This window comes from Otolemur garnettii, unplaced genomic scaffold (assembly GCF_000181295.1).
Source record: "Otolemur garnettii isolate 467f Iridium unplaced genomic scaffold, OtoGar3 scaffold00224, whole genome shotgun sequence".
Classification (NCBI taxonomy): domain Eukaryota; kingdom Metazoa; phylum Chordata; class Mammalia; order Primates; family Galagidae; genus Otolemur; species Otolemur garnettii.
This window is the reverse complement of record NW_003852619.1, coordinates 1024710-1043401: the sequence shown is the minus strand read 5'-3', so window position 1 is coordinate 1043401 and position 18692 is coordinate 1024710. Positions and strand designations below refer to the sequence as shown.

General features: G+C 36.0%; 1 protein-coding gene across 3 annotated transcripts in view; it reads left to right on the top strand.

Annotated features, from left to right (window-relative positions):
- TENM1 (teneurin transmembrane protein 1) overlaps nucleotides 1-18692 on the top strand; it is a 596275-nt gene that overhangs the window by 231612 nt on the left and 345971 nt on the right. For all 3 annotated transcript variants that reach the window (XM_012812797.1, XM_003801898.2, XM_003801899.2), the window contains exon 5: nucleotides 14980-15218. In XM_012812797.1, coding sequence (XP_012668251.1) covers nucleotides 14980-15218 — 239 coding nt within the window. The remainder of the gene's footprint in view (nucleotides 1-14979; nucleotides 15219-18692) is intronic.

Here is an 18692-nt window from a genome sequence, read left to right as displayed (position 1 = left end):
TCATCCCCTTTTGTCTTTCAGAGAATATTTATGGTTCAGTTAAGTTTCCCTGCCTGGAGATATAATCTAGTTTTTATTCTATTTATATTAAAATCTTGATGAACCTAAATGCCCAGAAAACTAGGGAGTTTCTGGTTAATTGGATTTGGAGATTAGCTTAAGGTTAAATAGAACTTTTTGTACATTGCCATTCTTGGTGAAAATCATTCTTAAATATGAATCTACTTTCCACTTTAAGCCAAATGATCATAATTTAATCTTTTATAATTGAAAATCTTATGGTATGTCAGAACTGTCATTCAAACGTGAGTTTTTATTGTACAGTAGTCTAGAAATAGAGGATATTGTAGAATGAACAAAAGGTGGTCTAGTGGTCCCAGGATATTCTTGGCACATTTTGAATGGTCTCCTGTGAGCAGTTGAAAGAGCCCTGGATTTAGAGTTAGAAGTCTTGAGTTCAAGTTCAGCTCCACCACTAAATAGCTATGTGGCCGTGATAACATCTTCTTCTTCCTCTCAATCTCATTTTCCTCAACAGTCAGATGCAATAGTGAAGCTAACTGATATTTGAGCTCCTGTCTGGCTTTAGAATCTCTGTCATTCTGCAACTGGCCTTCTTGTTGTTTATTCCTCCACTGAAAGAGCCCACCTCAATTGAACGTTCCAGTAAATTGGATTCTAATTAAGTCCAAGTTTACTACTTCTAGATGAGGTCCCCAAATAAGTCAGATAAATTTCAGTTAAATAGTCATGATTCCTTCAGAATTTCCTGTAGCCCAAGGAGATGTAAAAGACACTGCACTTCTCTATCTGTCAGGGAGAAGGGATAAAGGCAGGCAAGTAGAGTTAAGGAGGCAGTGTTAAGCAAGTGAAAAACTAGTCTATGAAGCCATTTTTTTTGAGATACACAATAGGTGCTAGTGAATATTTAAAAAAAAAACTTCATAGAAACAGGATTTTAGATGCAACACCTTATATAGAAATCTACCTTGCCTTGGGTCATACTATGAAGCTGCAGTAGAATTTTAACATCTTCCTTTTATACTATCACTCTCACTCTAATTATGAAATAAATATAACTTCATTTTATCTTTACGATGACAGATAAAAATATCTGGTACAGGTTTGCATTCCAGCCAACCGTTTCTATATCAAATCCTCTGAATCCATGTTGATTTTTTTCCTAAGTATTAACAATGATTCATAGAGAAAGTAAATTCAGGTTTAATATTATATTTGCCAAATATAGATGAGGTCAACTGAAGTGCATGACATCACTATACTCTTGACGTTGACCTTACCTTGTTTCTCTTCCTGTGTTATCCTTGAATAATTAAAGTGAACCAAAGTATTTCTTTTCTGCGTTTTCAAATCCACACAGCAGGGAACCAGGGAGAATACATTTCAGTGGAAGGAGGCCTAGTTTTCACAAATTCACTTGTGTTCAAGTGGGACTGTAGTTACTGAGTTTTAGAGCACAGTACAAATTTTCTGAGAGTACTATGAAAATTTGTTTCTTAGGTGGCCTAATTTAAGGGGAATTGATGTTTGTTTCAATTGATGCTACTATTATGTATTTTTGCATATTTTAAATGGTAGTTCAGGTTTTGGACTTGTGCCTCATGACAGGGTCATGAGGGGTACAATTTAAAAAGCAATTTTAAAAATTGAAAATAGATGATGTTTTCTATTCTCCTTATCTTACCAAGATTTCCTTGTTCGTTTAGCAAGGGTAAATGTTTGAGGCAATGATGAGTAAGTTGTTTCTGCCCTCTGCCCTAGGATTCAGGGTATGTGTTTGGATAATAGACCAATCCCAAGTGCAAATAGCCTCAAGGAGGAACAGCCGTGTGTTTGGGAGAACAATAAGAGCATGAGTACATGACAAGAAAATCCTTTTCTGGAAGTCTTTAAAGAGTGACCAATGCCTCCGCCTAGAGCTGTCCAATACTTGAAAACTGCATGTTGCAATCAAAGGTTTCTCAACCTCGCCACTCACTTTGACATTTGGGGTGAATATTTCCTTATTGTGTATGTCTTGAGGAGGTGGGCTGCCCTGTACATTGTGAGGTAGTTGGTGCCTCTCTGGCCCATACACACTAGAAGCCAATAGCACCCTCCTCCGAGTTGTAACAACCAAAAATATCTCCTGATTTTACCAAATGGTGCCCTTAGGCTAGTTTATCCCCGATTGAGAAACACTCTTTTTGTCCCAGTTTGAGAAACACTTTTTGTTCAATGTTTCCCAACCTAGTCCTAGTACTGATGAGGCAAAATCTATTAACGCCTGCTCACTTTTTACTCAATGCCTCTTCAGACTTCTACAGTTTCTTTTTTCCCTTCCTAACTTCCCTCTTCCTATTCCTTTCTTCCAAGACCTTTATTAGAGGGCTTAGATAATTTTCCGGTTCATAATGTAATTTTGGTTGGAAACCATTAAACTAAATCCATTTAGCTGTACACCTCCCCCCATTGCTTTGCTTTTAATACAATGGCAACTCTGCTTAGAATTTTATCCCAAATTATCTTGTCATATCCTGCATTTTTATGTGAGAATCTTAAGCAAGAATATGTTTTTGACAGATTGAATATATACCCAGTTGTACTATACTTAATTGACTTGTTTTCTGGGGATGCAAAAAGCTGGAAAAATACAGCATCATTGCTGACTATTTATCTAAATCAGGTCTAAACAGCATAGAGCAAAGGAGGCCGGAGTGATCCCGGAGCAACTAACTATCTCTTATTCTAGAAAATATATCCTTATCTTTCTATCTGTCTACCTACCTACTCACCTACAAGATTTCCTTTCTCGTTCTATTCCTTTCTCTCTCCTGTACTCTTCATTTGCCCTGTGTTCATTATTTATCCTTTCTCCCCTGCCGTACATTGACCTACACTATTTGGGGGTATTTCCTAGCTCTTCTACCATCGTCCTTTGCTAATGTGCTTACAAAGACACAGAAGCCTGAAAGAAAATGGCACATTTGGGAAGACACATGACAGGGTGGCCAGAAGCGGAGAGAGCATGGGACACAATATGAGGAGTGAGATGCACAGACCTGCAGAGGCCAGGTCATAACAGACCTTATACAAGTAGTGGGCCTTCATTTCAAAATTAGAAAGGACACAGATAAGTTCAAAGAAAAATAATTACTAATTCAATCATCCAAATATAATTACTATTAAGATTTCCATGTACTTTATTCTAGATCAGATTTCTGTGGAGTAGGGATTTGGGGTTGTATATGTTTTTGGGTTTTTTGTGAGAAGGGGTGACACACAATTTTGCTTGTAGTATATCTATGAATTCTATGAAAATTGCTTATTGTCTTAGAAATTATCTGGGTATTGGGAGCAGAAAATCCTTCAAAACCAAAGGAAATTTTTTTTGAGACAATGAGATTTTTAAAACTTTGTTTTGAAGATACATGATAATCTCACAGTGAAAGAAGAAAACAAGGGTAGTGCCTGTGGCTCAAAGGAGGGGGACACTGGCTCCAGCCAAAAACTAAAAAAAAAGAAAAAAGAAGAAGAAGAAAACAAGTACAGATAAACCTAATGAAAGATGGATCTCTCTCCATCATTCTGTTTCATTTTTGAGGCCAGGTGACGTCTCATCGCTGCTTCTCTCTGCATATATGCTCCCTTCTTAAGGTTGAGTCCAGATGGATTTCTTTTTCTTTGTTCCCTGTTGTGTTGTAACTCCAGCTCTGACTCAACAGGACCTTGTATCTTGGCTTCACTAGCTGTGTTTCTGTGTCTAGATTTCTAAGAGGGAGAGAATGCAATTGCCTCTGAGGTTGGATATCCAATTCTGGTCCAATTAACTATGCAGGCAGGCAGTGGGGAGCAGGAGTAGGGGAATAGTGGATAGGGATACTTTGTCTAGTGCTCTGTGCTGAGAGACAATGATCCACATATCTAACATGCTTTTATGGTTGCAAACTCTTTAGATTTTCTATGTCTGCCCAGTATTCCATAGAATAAATGTACTGAGCTCCTTTTATACTCATATTTGGGTCATCTTTCTTCTAGCCAGTGGATGAAGAAGGAGATTAAACATCAAGGGTGCAAAGTTTTGGGGGGCCAAGCCTTAAAATGTCAAATCTCACTTTTGCCCATACTTTGCATTGCATTTGCCAGGACATGGTCACCTGACTGCATTTAACAGAAATGAAAGCTGGGAAATGTAGTCTGTCTGTGTACCCAGGATGGGAGAAGAACATGGATGTTAGTGAGGGCCAGGCAGTCTCTGCCTGAGGCTACCTGTTTTATTTTGAGGCTGATATTTTACAGGATAGCTATACCCTTTGCCAGCTTGTCCTATAGAGAAATGTTATACTGGATAGGTTAGGGGACTGATTTGAATGGCCTGCCTTTCTTTTCTTTCTTTTTTTCTTTCTTTCTTTCCTTCTTTCCTTCCTTCCTTCCTTCCTTCCTTCCTTCCTTCCTTCCTTCCTTCCTTCCTTCCTTCCTTCTTTCTTTCTTTCTTTTTTTCTTTTCTTTTCTTTTCTTTCCTTCTTTTCTTTCTTTTTGCAGTTTTTGGCTGGGGCGGGGCTTGAACCCACCACCTGCAATATATGGGTCCAGTGCCCTACTCCTTGAGCCACAGGCACCACCCACTTCTTTTCTTTTCTTTTCTTTTCTTTTCTTTGGCATTATAAAGCACTCTTACTTTGAACTTACAAGGTACATATGAGTAAGAGTTTTAGAGAAATGAAAGCTGATATAAGGCAAATATTTATCAACATCTTTCAAAAGTTGCATTGGTATGATAATCTAGATTTTCAATCTAAAAAGTTTAGTGAGAAACTCTTAGACTCTGTCCCTCTTGTACTCCTTTGTGATTAACTTGGTAGGGGTTTTTTTGGCTTGAAATAAGAACTTTATTTTAAGCCCTGCCTTGCTTTGAACTCTTACATTCCTAACAAAGTAAGAAGGTATTTCTTTCTTTTTTTTCTCTTCTTGTAACTAATTTGAAACATTCTTTCTTTAAATAAAATGTCCTTGCTAATGTAGATTACAATCAATAAAAACAAATGATACAGAAAAGTATACCATGTCAACTGGCTCATAAAATAAAGGAGGAAAATACAGGTCTATAGAAAATGAGGATGAATAAAAAGATAATCAAAGTATATAATATTCTGTCCATTACCCCCTCCCCTCCCTTAAAAGGGAATAAAAATAATAATCTAAGTAACGAATACAGATCAATTCTATAAAATCAGCAGGTTACTTTGGTGAGTAAAATTAGAAACCGACTTTCAGTTTTTGCAAAGGGAAATGTAATTGAGTTTTTTTTATAAAATAAAGAAATTTTTTAAATCCTAGGAAATTTAGACTCTGCTTTAGTTTTAAACATGTAGTCGCAATTTTTCCTAGGCCTCATGATCATTCCCATTCTAAGTAGTCCTTGTTGGGGAATGAACTACTGAAAACTATGGAGTGACATTCTATTATTTCTTCATAGAGAATTTGTATGAAATCATAAGAGGATTGAGAAACCTCACCCACCAATAGCTTTTCACATTTTCTCTCATTTGAAAGGATTATAGCTTCTATACCAGGTCTCAAAACCTACATTACTATTAAATGTGTATAAACAGAATGAAAAAATGGTAAGCTTACTTTCCTAAGTAAATAATTTTTATATGTTGGCCCAAGCCTTTTCATACAGGAACATTTTGCATTAATAGAAAATATTAATTTGATATTTACTCTCAACTGGTGTAGAGATTTTAATATCATTTTTGAAATTAAAGTTAGATCTACAAAAAAAAAGTTAGATCTACAGAGCATAAGTCTAACTTGGAGAAGAATTAAAGGTGACTTGAAAGGGCATTACTATGAAGTGAAGCAAAATTGTTTATTTTAATTTGGGGTAGGTCTATTAAAGCAACCTGGTCCAACATTATGGAATATCGAATATTTTCTTTCGGTAGCATTTATGTATCTACTGCCTCACTCCTAGTTCTAATTTATCTCTAAACATCCAGTTACAGAATGTTTAATTTATACAGGAAAATCCAATACACTACTGCATGGAAATTTTCTGATGTCTTCATGTTCTAAACAAATAAATATAACAATGCCCTCACTTTCATAATGATGATAAGTATGTGCCCTCCTAATATCATTTGGTTACTTCTGTAACTTTAAGAGTTGATATATTTCCACAAAAATTATAATCACTAGAATGCTAAGTTTATATATATTCATCTTTGAAAAGAAAAAGACCAGATGATCTTATGAATTAAGAAGAATGGCCAGCCATTGCTAGCTCATGTCTGCAATCCCAGCCCTCTGGGAAGCCAAGGTAGGTGGATTGCTTGAGCTCAGGAGTATGGAGACCAGTCTGAGCAGGAGTGAGACCCTGTCTCTGCTAAAAATAGAAAAACTAGCTGGGCATTGTGGTAGGCATCTATAGTCCCAGCTACTTGGGAGGCTAAGGACAGAGGATTGCTTGAGACCAAGAATTTGATGTTGCTGTGGGCTATGATGCCATGACAGTCTACCCAGGGTGACAGAGTAAGACTCTGTCTCTTAAAAAAAAAAAAGAGAGAGAGAGAGAAGAAAGAATAAAACAAGATTGTATTACCTTATGATTAACAGTATAAGTGATATTATGAGCTAATATGTGCACAGTGGTTAATTTTAGCTGGGTTTTACTATTCATGAATGGATTTAAAAATATATATTGCACACCTATTATTTGCTGGACCCCATTTTAGATATTGGGGATACAGTAGTAAAGAAGACAGACAGTATTTCTATGTAGTTTACATTCTAGTAATCAACAAAAATTGAAATTGATCCCCAACTCTATCTCTTACCAATTGTGTGATCTTAGGGAGTATATTTAATCTTAATATCTGATCCTTGACTTTCTTACGTATGAAATGCAGATGCTATCATCTACCTTTTAGGGTGATTGTGCAGGTTCCATGAAACATGCACACACAAACACACAGAGAGTATATATATTAGTGTAGTGCCTGGTACATGATAGATGTTCAGTAAATGGTCAGCAATATTGCCATTATCATTAACAGCAATTATTTTTAAATTATTAGTATTTTAAAATAAGTTCATTCATTACCAAAAAGCCTTACAAAAAGAGATAAAATATGAATCAACTATTTCTTTGATTTATTTATTTTAGACTATGTGAAAGAAGCTTATCACTGTATTTTGAAATTTTATAAGCCAAGAGATATTTGGCTTATAAAATTTCTCATAAGTGAAATACTTATTTTAGAGTCCCCAAACTTCATTTATTCTGCACAGTTAGCAAGAGCCTTTTAGAAGAAGCAAAAGAATCGCACAAATAAATACATATTCATTGAATATCTTCAAATAACTAGAATCTACATTAAGACCTGTTTCCTGCCCTCAAGGAATATGCAATCCAGAGACATATGACCAAGTAGGGCAGATACTGCTTCTGAATAAAGGAGGAGAGAGAATGATAGCCATAAACAGGTTTTAAAAAGAACTCCACCTTTAGCTACTAACTACTCTACTTGCAAAATCACAAGAGTAACAATTTAGACCATACAGTATTTTAATTTGAGTATATATTATAGAAATAAGACTTAAGCTGAGAAAATTAAGATTTAGATAGATGTCCCAAAACTCTTTTTTAAAAAACTCTCAAAAATTATGAACAACATGGTCAGAGCATAGATTTTTTTTTATCAACACTTGGCATATAAGATTTAGAGGAAAAGTGTGAACATAATGATTTAGTATTTGGAAGAAAGAATTCCAGAGCAAATCAAATGAAACCTTACTTTATGAACTTGTTAGTAGTGGAATACATTTTGTTACCCTGAGAGGTTGTCCAAACTGACAATGCTATTAGGCTCAAGAAGATTTTAGATAAATACTCTTCTTAGGAGTACTTGTCCTTAAAAGGAGTGTGGGGAAAGAGTTATTGGGGGAGACTAGAGATTTTGAGGTTGTTGTCTTTCGTAGTAACCACTTTTTTCTACAAAGCAAAACTAAGTGTTCTTGATAGAGAGGAAAATGGGGCGGATCCACCAAGGCATTTTATTTTATTTTCTTATTTTTTTTGAAGAATAAGACTAAATACCTATAAATAGAAATATCTCCAAAGATGATACATGAATGGCCAGCAAGCACATGAGAAGATGTTCAACATCTTTAATCATCAGAGAAATGCAAGTCACAGTCATCATGATACATCAGCTCACACCAGCTGTAAAAAAAAAAAAAAATGTTGGTGGGCGGTGCTTGTGGCTCAAAGGAGTTGGGCACCAGCCCCATATGCCAGAGGAGGTGGATTTAAACCCAGCCTCAGCCAAAAACTGCAAAAAAATAATAATAATAATAATAATAATGTTGGTGAGGATATAGAGAAAATGGAACCCTTGTACACTGTTGGTGGGATTATAACATAGCAAACACTATGGAAAACAGCATGGAATATCCACAGAAAGATATAAAGAGTACTACCATATGATCCAGCAATCCCACATCTGGGTATTTATCCAAAAGAATTGCAAGCATATCCCAAAGAGATATTTGCACACCAACGTTCATAGAAGTACTGTTCACAATAACGAAGAAGTGGGAGCTACCTAAGTGTCCACCAGTGGGTAAATAGATAAAATGTGGTGTATACGTGCAATGAAATATTATTTATCCTTAAAAGGCAAGGGAATTCTACCCCATGCTACCCCATGGGTGAACCTTGGGAACATTACGGTAAGTGAAATAAGTCAATCATATAAAGATAAATACCATATAATTCCACTTATGTAAGATATGTAAAGTAACCCAAATCATAGAAACAAATAGTAGAATGGTGGTTCCTAGGGGTAAGGAGAAAAGACGAGTTGTTTAATGTGAGTCTAGTGTTTTAGTGCTTCACAGTTGTATTATAAGAAAGTTCTGGAGATCTGTTGTACAACAATGTGAATAAACTTAATGCTACTGTACACTTAAAAATACTGACGATGGTAAATTTTATGTAATATGTTTTATACCACAGTAAAAATGCAATGAATAATTTCTTTTAAAAGAACAATAGATAACTAAATTACACTAACCTATTTAAATATGATTTGGCCCTCTTACCTTGTAGTCTTCCTTTTAAAAAAATTGACCTCAGGGTGGCGCCTGTGGCTCAGTGAGTAGAGCACTGTCCCATATACCAAGGGTGGTGGGTTCAAACCCAGCCCCCAGCCAAACTGCAACAAAAAATAGCTGGGCATTGTGGCAGGTGCCTATAGTGCCAGCTATTCGGGAGGTTCAGGCAAGACAATCTCCTAAGCCCACGAACTGGAGGTTGCTGTGAGCTGTGATGGCGCAGTACTGTACCGAGGGCAACAAAGTGAGACTGTCTCTAAAAAAAAAATAATAATAATTGACCTCAGCTTTTACTGGAAGCACGTTGTAGTCTTTTTATTGAGTATAAAATAAGTCACATTCTTATATCTAAGGGAATACAGTTTATGTATGTATCTCATAATAATGTTTACGAGATGTAGAAGAAAAAAATCATTAGTTATTTATGCATCTCTTGTTAGAAAGTTGTAGATTTCTGTCTATTTCCTATAGAATTTTAAGTGCCATATAATATCACATTATTTAGTGCCAACAGATACCCTCAGAATTATGTAGTATAAGGGGTTTTAAAAGAGAGAGTACATTTCCCCTTTTTATAGATGATTTTAAAATCCTTACAGGACCATTTATTATATTCCCATTTACCACCACTAGGTCTCATCATTCTTGAAGATATTTTTTTTTCCAATTTCCTTATATGCCCATTTCCTTGTGGCAATATCTTGCTTTTCCTTTTTAAATTTGAGCTTGAATATTAAAACAGATGCAAAGAAGAGTGCTACTTACACATAAACTCTTGAACTGCATTTTTATCATTTGCTGTGCGGAAAAAAAACCTACTTGTATGAAATTGATAGCAACATTTTAGTATATCTTCGGGTCCCCAGGGAAAAGCAATGTGCTTAGACAGATGATCTGATTTTATGAGCACATAGCTAAAGTCTAGCATTGAGCATTTGTCTTTATGCGCCGACTTTTTTTCAGGGACTATGAAAACACATTTAGGTACTAGTTTCCCTTTCCCACAATGTACTGCAGTGTGTAGGACGATATATAGCATATGCATTGCTGTTTTTCATGAGGCACATCAAAGCATAGATCACTTTCAGCACAGAATCTTAATCTGAGCTTGTTTATAAGAAAACAAAAACCTTCCTATAGGAACTCATTTTATTATCTACCCTCACGAAGGACTGTGATTTGGATTCCATTCAAATATGAATTAGTTTAAATGTTGTTCTGCTGCAACTGTTGAATTCATTCATTATGCTGTAACATTTTACTTACGAACCTGCATTTGGGAATCTTTTGGTGTACATCAGGATGAAATTCTAGAGCTCAGGGATATTGATTATTGCTTGCAATCGCCATGATAATAACCAATGATTCTCTATCTTTCTTTGCCTTTCTTCCACCTCTTAACGTTATACCAAAGCAAATCAATATCCAACATATTGGGCCACTTACATTGTCTCAAAAATCCAATTGTTGTCTTTTATAAATATGCACAGGGTTGAAGATTTGATCTCTACACATTGAGTAAAAGAGCCCCATACTGTTGCATTTCTCCTTTATCCCCTAGGAAATATCAGAGTGTCGCTATGTAGGATCAGTAATATGTAAGTGATACTTGGCTGCCTCCAGAGTAACCATCGGGCAGGGGTGGGGAGGAGAAGAAACTGTGCTGCCTGTAAAGTGCTACACTTCTTGCATACTAGTAAATGAGATGGCCAAAGGGGAAAATGCAGGCTGGGAGAGTTAACCAGACATTACAGAAGAAACTTACCTCTTCGTGGTGTGGAGGAAATTATTTCAAAGCCTTAAAGAAGAAGCACAATCAAATAGAAAGAGCACGATGCTGTGAGGGACTTAGTCAATAAAATATATTTGTTCTTATTATTTATATACTATTTCTTCATTCTGGGGATAAACTTGATGCCTTGAGAGAGCAGCAATATTTCTTTTAGCAGTATCTCATCAACTAAAGGGTAGTGTCTTTGTAATGCTTACTAATTCATCCAAAATATTTAAGATAGTCTTTAAAACTTGCTGTAAGAATATCCAACATACAGCAGCATAGACACGTATTATGTAGTATCATTTGAATAGATAATATTTGTTGGGCCTGGGTCAGTTAACCCAGGCATCAGAACCTGATACTATGATACTAATCTGCTGAAAACTGTAGTCAGCAGGTAGCACTGGGCAATGGAAATAGTCTATTTTGAAAGTCCCAGATTCCAGTGTCATCCAGGCCATTGACTACCTATGTTATTTTTAGGTAAGTCACTTTTCTTCTCTGGGTCTCAGTTTCCCTAACTGCAAAATGATGGATTGGGGCTATTAGATATTTCTGACGGTCCCTTCCAACACTGTGATTTCTGTAGCTAGCATTCTCACATGCTTGTCATTATTCCAGAAGAGAACAGGGTAAAAGTGTGGCTCAATTCAACACCATCCACATGCCAAATGCAGCACAAAGCCTGCTGCTTCTGTACCTTAACAGGACTGAATCGCATTCTTAATGTGTCTGACTAACTGCATAACCCTAGTATAGTGTACTGTAGTGTACTGGTTAAAAGTAGAGTTTCTGAAGCCAGACTGCCTGTGCTTTAAACTCAGCTAGTTCAATTACTAGCTATGGGCCCATGGACAAATTATTTAACCTCTCTATATTTTAGTCTCTTCATCCGTAAAATGGAGATACTACTTGTAATAAAGTTGTTATAAAGATTTAATAATACAATACTGTGTGACGTATTTAGCAGAAAGCCTGGCACCAGTAAGCACTCACATGTTGTAGCTGGAAACTCTTTCTCTGCCAGGTCCTTGGTCTCAGAAATTTGAATCCATGGGCCACCGAGAAGAAGCAACAGGATAGATTTTTTATGTGTGTGTGTGTGTGTGTATGTGTATGTATATATACATATATAAACAAAACATATATATATATATATATATATATATATATAAACAAAAGAGGGGGATATAACCTTCATCAGTGGAGAGAAGACCTGAGTAGGTAGCTCCCGTGGACCTTCTGACTGGGGGTTATTACTGCTTTTCCTATCCTGCAGGCAGGGGGGTTTCGGTGAGAAGGAATGTCATAACTGTTTTGCACCAGAGGCTTGCAAAAGTTAATTTTCATACTGCCCTTGTGTAGGAATGTGGTCTTCTTTCTGGTGTGTTCTGTGCCCTAGCAGAGGCAGCCTCTTGTTTAGGGTGTGATCTCTGCTCAGGGGGTGGCGGCTTAGGTGGAACGGCCAGTCAGACTGGTTGTTATGAGCCTGTTTGGGGCCCACGGAATGTGGTCTGTGTTCCAGCAGGTCTGTGGGCCTGCTTGGGCTTAGGAAATGGGGTTCCTGTCCAGCCCTGAGCAGGGGAAATGCTTTATCAATGTCACCTCTTATGAACATAATTATGATAAGTATCATCACCACTCTACTCCTAACAAAAACTCTTCAGGTCTCAACCTATGGAATATAAGAATAACAGTGTTAACCTCATAGACATATGAAGACCAAAATAATGCAGATAAAATGACTATCTTGGTTCCTGGTCCTTCCAGGTGCTCAATACATCGTGTTTACTTAAGTGGAACCAACTAGTCCTGTGATTAGTGTTATTCACTGAATTTTCCCATTTCCCCACACCCATGAATCTTTTTGATCTGTTACAAAATCGACCCAAACCTGAGGCAGAAATTTTCATAAAATGCCCCATCATCCAAAGGTAACACAAATTGTTATTTTCCATAAGCCTGTATGTATTTTTTCTTTTAGAAATTACATATTTTTGCCCATACTCTTTTGAAGCCCGCCTTTCTTAACTTGGTAATATCTGTAGACACTATTCTTAGTGAATATATATTCTTTTGCACCACAGTTTATAATTGTATAGTATTGTATTAAGAAGTGTTTATAAAATAATTGACTTAATGAAGCACCAATTGTTGGACATTTGAGTGTTTATTTTTACTATTTCAATAGCACTGCCATGAATGATTTCTCATGTACATTGTTATGCACAGCATTTCCTGGGGGTAAATTTCTATAAGTTTAATTAGTACTTCAAAGAATGATTAAAGTCTTTTGCTACATAATGCCAAATTGCCCTCCAGAAAGACCTGAATTTGCACCCCCATCAAGCCAGCCCTTTGAGAAATCTTTAACCTCATGATACTAAAGCAAAATTCTCTCTTGTGTTTATTTTCCATTAGCTAGTATTTAGAGTCATTTTTTAAAACACACCTTTTTCCTTAAATATGGAAGCTAGAAATCAGTTTTAAAATAATAAGTTATGCTTTCCAGCATATGTTACATGTACAAGGTGATGTTAAGTTTTTGCTTAGTGAGGGGATAATGTTGTATGTTAAAACGTAGCACTAGAATATGTTTTGTTTAGCAGTGCATTTCACCACCCCAGGTGGTACAGTAGAGTGGGTGAGATTAAGAACTTTGGCTGATAGAGATTCTAATTACCCTAATATGATCGCTGAATAATGTATCTATATAAAACATCACTACGTACTCCATAAATATGTGCAGCTGTTATCTGTCAATTAAAATGTTGTGGGACAGAACAGAAGAGAAAAAAGTAAAAAGACAAAAAATAAGGACTTTGGGACTCCAGTGACCTAGGCTCTGATTCTGGCTCTGTCATTCTTTGGCCTGTGAGGTAAATTGAGGCAAGTTGTTAACCTCTTTCGATCTCCATTTCCTTACGGTCATAAGGAAGATAATAACACAGCCTATTTCCTAAAGTGAAGACAGACAACGTGCTAACGAGTGTTCAGTACAACACTTGGCACTTAGCACTCAGTAAGTATAAAATATATGCAGAAAAATACACTTTCATTCATTTGTTTCTGGCAACCCCTTCATCACTACTGTGTATGAGAGGCCTGTATTTATAATACTTGTGAATGGTCAACAGTTATCCCATAGTAATTCAAACATATAGCAGCACTACTCCATTTGTATGAAGTTCTACAAGCGACAAAATAAATGTATGGTGGAAAAAATGCAGAATAGTGGTTGTCTTTGAGTGTGGGAATAGGGATTTACTTAGAAAAGATAGTAGGAAACATTTGGGACGATGATAGGACTTTTTTTGTATAGGTGATTACATTTGTCAATCTCAGCAAGTGTGCACTTAAAATTCTGCATTTTATTGTGTATAAATTTTACATTAAAAATCTGTTGAAAGAACAAACTCTAGATAATTATATGCACGTTGAAATATGTGAAGACAAGTGTACTGATGTCTGCAACCTACTTCAAAAACTGCTCAAAAATTAAGATGGGACTGATAGTTGGAGAGAGGAATGGAGAAATGGATAAATAAATGATAAATGCAATATAGTGGAGTGTTAACCATGGAATCTAGTTGGTGAATATAGAGATATTTGTTATAAAATTCTTTCAACTTGGCTGTTTGATGATTTTTATAATAAAATGTTGAGCGAAAATGTGACCGTGAAAGCTACTCTCAAATTTGTTAGTGAGGAAAATCTCTGGTATCCCGGCTACTCTAATTACTCAAATGCCTGTGAAACATCTCTTTCTGGTTTTGGAATCAGTTTCAAATGTGTAATGTTAGCCCTCACGAGCCAGAAAGTCAGAGAACACAGGACTCCTTTGTTTCCCTTAAAGGTCTGAAAGAGAAAAGCTCTAAATGAGAAAAGACAAAAAGGAGAAAAGAAGGGAGAGAACACCAGGGACGATTTAGAGCATCTCTTATGTGTGTGAAAATTGTGTTGAGCCCTTCCAGGTACCCCTGAGTTTGGTCCTAGCATAATGGTAGCAATTCGTGGAATTTGGGGGTTTATAATAGTTGGCCTTGGTTTTTATAGCCCAAACTTTGGTTTTGTTTTCGCAGGCATTTCCTGTTCAAACATGGATCTGGTTCTTCTGCTATCTTCAGTGCAGCCAGTCAGAACTACCCTCTGACATCCAATACCGTGTACTCACCCCCTCCCAGGCCTCTTCCTCGAAGCACCTTTTCCAGGCCTGCCTTTACCTTTCACAAACCGTACAGGTGCTGCAACTGGAAGTGCACCGCATTGAGCGCCACTGCAATCACAGTGACTTTGGCCTTGTTACTAGCCTATGTGATTGGTAAGCCTTTTTTATGACTCAGTTTTCTTCTTAATCAAAGTCTTGTTTTACTTGTGGTAGGGGCTTCTCTCTCAATTTGGGGATGTACCAATTTGGACCAAGGCTTAATATTATAAATAACAAATGAATTTCTAATTAGATTTTTCACTTCCTTACTTTAAATACTGCTGAGGAGAGTAAGAAATGCTGTTTGAGAAGAAATATTTATACTACTAACACAGCCTTATTGATTGCAATTACTGTAGTTAACCATTTTCCCTTCAATTAAAAGGTTGTTATGGTTTTCTCATTAGAAGTCATAAGTACCAATCTGCTATAGCTTCTTAAATTATAGTTAAACAATAATACTACTACTGAATTTTCAGGTAGCAATTTCATTAAAGCAGTCGTTATATGGGAGCAATCAGAAAATTCACTGGATAATTTTTTCCCAAGAATTCAGGTTTTTATACTGTGACCAAAGACTTTATTCTTATTTCACTAGGTAAATGGCTGCAAATTTATGTGGTTACTATGTTTGGGAAGATAAAGCAGAAAATGGTCACAAGGAACTCTTTCCACTTTTAAGACAAATATTGTTGTTGTTCTTCAGTCACTCTGATTAAAGTCACCCTCATCTGATAGCAAATTATATTGATTTTTCTCAGTGGCATTTTATTTTGACTGAATATTAATTTCATTCCGTGAGTGGTTCCCCCATCTAAAATGAAAATTCACTTAAGATACATGTATTTTGGGGAAGCACTATTTCTAAAATAAGTAGAATATCATGATAAAAAACCAAAATCTATCCAGGTATATCACTAGTAACTTTTTGCAGGTTTAATCCAGTTTATTACCCACTAAGACCCAGTGGATATGATTCTGAGGGGTAGAGAAGAAGAGGTTTAAACTTTCTAATAGTTATAAATTACCATGGTACATTTGACTAATTCTCATTTACCTAATATGTGAACAATAAGAAAGTTTATGTAACAACTTTATGTGGGAGTCATAGAACAGAGGGTGGTAAGTACATAGATACATTTTGTAAGGAAGTTACTAATGATGTAAATAGGATCATAACCTATGCTGATGCTCACAATTCTCTCTTATATATTTTCAACACACAATCTGAATATATTTGAATAATACTTCTAGTAAACATGGATGATATTACCCTATAATATGAAAAAAATGTGTCATTTATCTCAGGCATTTCAGGATAACACAACAAGTGTGTTTATTTGGTTTGTAATAAACTGTAATGAGAAATACTGCTGAAGGGATGGAGGTCAGGATGAGGATGTACTACAACTCAAACAGGATTTTAATATGAAATCATTCAAAATAAGGAATAATTTGAGAAGTTCAAATACATCCGAGGACCTTTCAATTTTTTTTTTTAGTTATGAAATAGATTCTTGTCTCAAGGATTATTTTCTATTAACTTTTGCTGTATAGAGAAAGAATGTTTCAGATATAAGATTTAACTCTTGGTATAAACAAATCCAAATAATAATAAGTTCTTTATTAATTGGTATATAAACTATGTTCAAAACTATATTTCTGTTTAAGTTTATTAATGATGACCACTCCTATATCAGTTTATCATATATTCTGAGACTTGTTTAATAAGGTTATATATTCATTCATTTTATAAGTAAAAGTAGAACATTTCAGTGATTTAAAGTACTGCCTTTTTATAGGGTAAACAATGGCATATTAATTTGGTGTGGCAGTAAGATAAAATAGTGCAATAGTTATGAGCATGGAATTTCAGATCTCTACCACTTATTAGATACCTTGGGTAAATTACTTAACCTTTCAGGCCTCCCTTTCCTCATCCATAAATGGGCTTAAAAGAGTACCTATAACATAGGATTGTTATGATAATTAAATGAGTACATATAATTAAAGCACCTAAAATACTACCTAAAATATAGCAAGTATCACATAAATGTTAAATATTATCATTATTATGAACATTAATATCATTAAAATTGTTGTTAGCCTTTAAAATTCACTAGTTCCAAAAGTTAACCATTTTGTTCATGGCTGTATCCCAGCCCCAAAACAATGCCCAGCACATACAAACCCTGTCAGTAAAAGTTGGTTGAAAAAAATGAGTTATGATGTGCACTTTACGTACATTAGCTCACTTAGTTCTAGCAATTCTTAAGGCTAGGTCTCAGTGTTATATGTGTTTTGTAAAACTGAGGTATAGCAAAGTTAAGATGCTACCTAGAGATCCCATTGAGTTTAAGAGATCACATCACTAAGAAGTAAGGATCCTGAGCTTCAAGTCAGATCTGACTAACTCCAGAGCAGCAGTGCCCAGCCATTTTGCACTAGGGACCAGTTTCATGGAAGACAATTTTTCCAATGACCAGAAGTGGGGTGAGGGTGTAAGAGGCATGGGAGACGAGGCAGAGCTCAGGCAGTGATGTAAGTGATGAGGAGCGGCTGTAAATGCAGATGAAGCTTTGCTTGCTCAGCTGCTTCTCACCTCTTGCTTTGTGGCCCAATTCCCCGCAGGCCATACCTGTTCCTGGCCCAGGGACTGGGGAATGACTTCGGGTCTTGAACACTAGGCCTTGCTGTCCTTTTGGCACTTCAGGAAACTTTACAGCTTGTTTACTTCTAACTCTACTAAATAAATCTTCTAGACTTTTTATTTCTCATTAAATTATAAATTCAATTAGATATACCAGATTATCCCTTGCCATGGTGAGTGAAACTAAGATTAGTTGATTGGTAAAAGATATCTGTTGAAATAATTTACTGGGAGACTTTTTAGATACAGAAATAACAGGCTAAATGCTAGCATAGTAGGTTGAATGCATTCAATGTAATGAGATGTTTATGGCAAATACTGTAACTTTGTTCCTGGTTCTGTTATTAAGTAGACATTATGTGACTTTGAATAAATCAGTAGAGTGCTCATTTAGGCAGCACATATAGTGAATAAATCAGTAAAAATCTGTTCTTTGATTTATCCCATCTGTGCCACATTGGTGACCATCTTAGGAGGGTAGAGTAAAAATTCACAAATAGACATTCAGGTGAAAGATGCCACATAAGAACTGTAATATACAAGATGCTTTTTAAATGGCTCTCTGTGGTTGAAATAAAAAAGTGTTATATTTCAAAATATGAAACCATTTTCATTCGTGACTATTGCTGAGTCTATAGTCACTTTTTTTCCATCCCCCTTTGCAGTTGCTGTATAACCCAAGTAAATGTTTCACTGAAACTACTTACTGCTTTTGTTTCCTGTGCAAATTTCTCTCTGCTATTGCATTTTCTTCTATTATCCATCATACCTAACCTTTAGATACTAATGACTGCATGCTGTACTGCCCTCAATCCACTAGGGGAAATCACATCGACATCAGTAGGACATCAGTAGACATTCTGTGCATTATGGCTCTGTAAGTGGTCATTGGAAACTAGTGGAAATCCAGCATGTGAAAAGCCAGAGCTGGGTTGTTC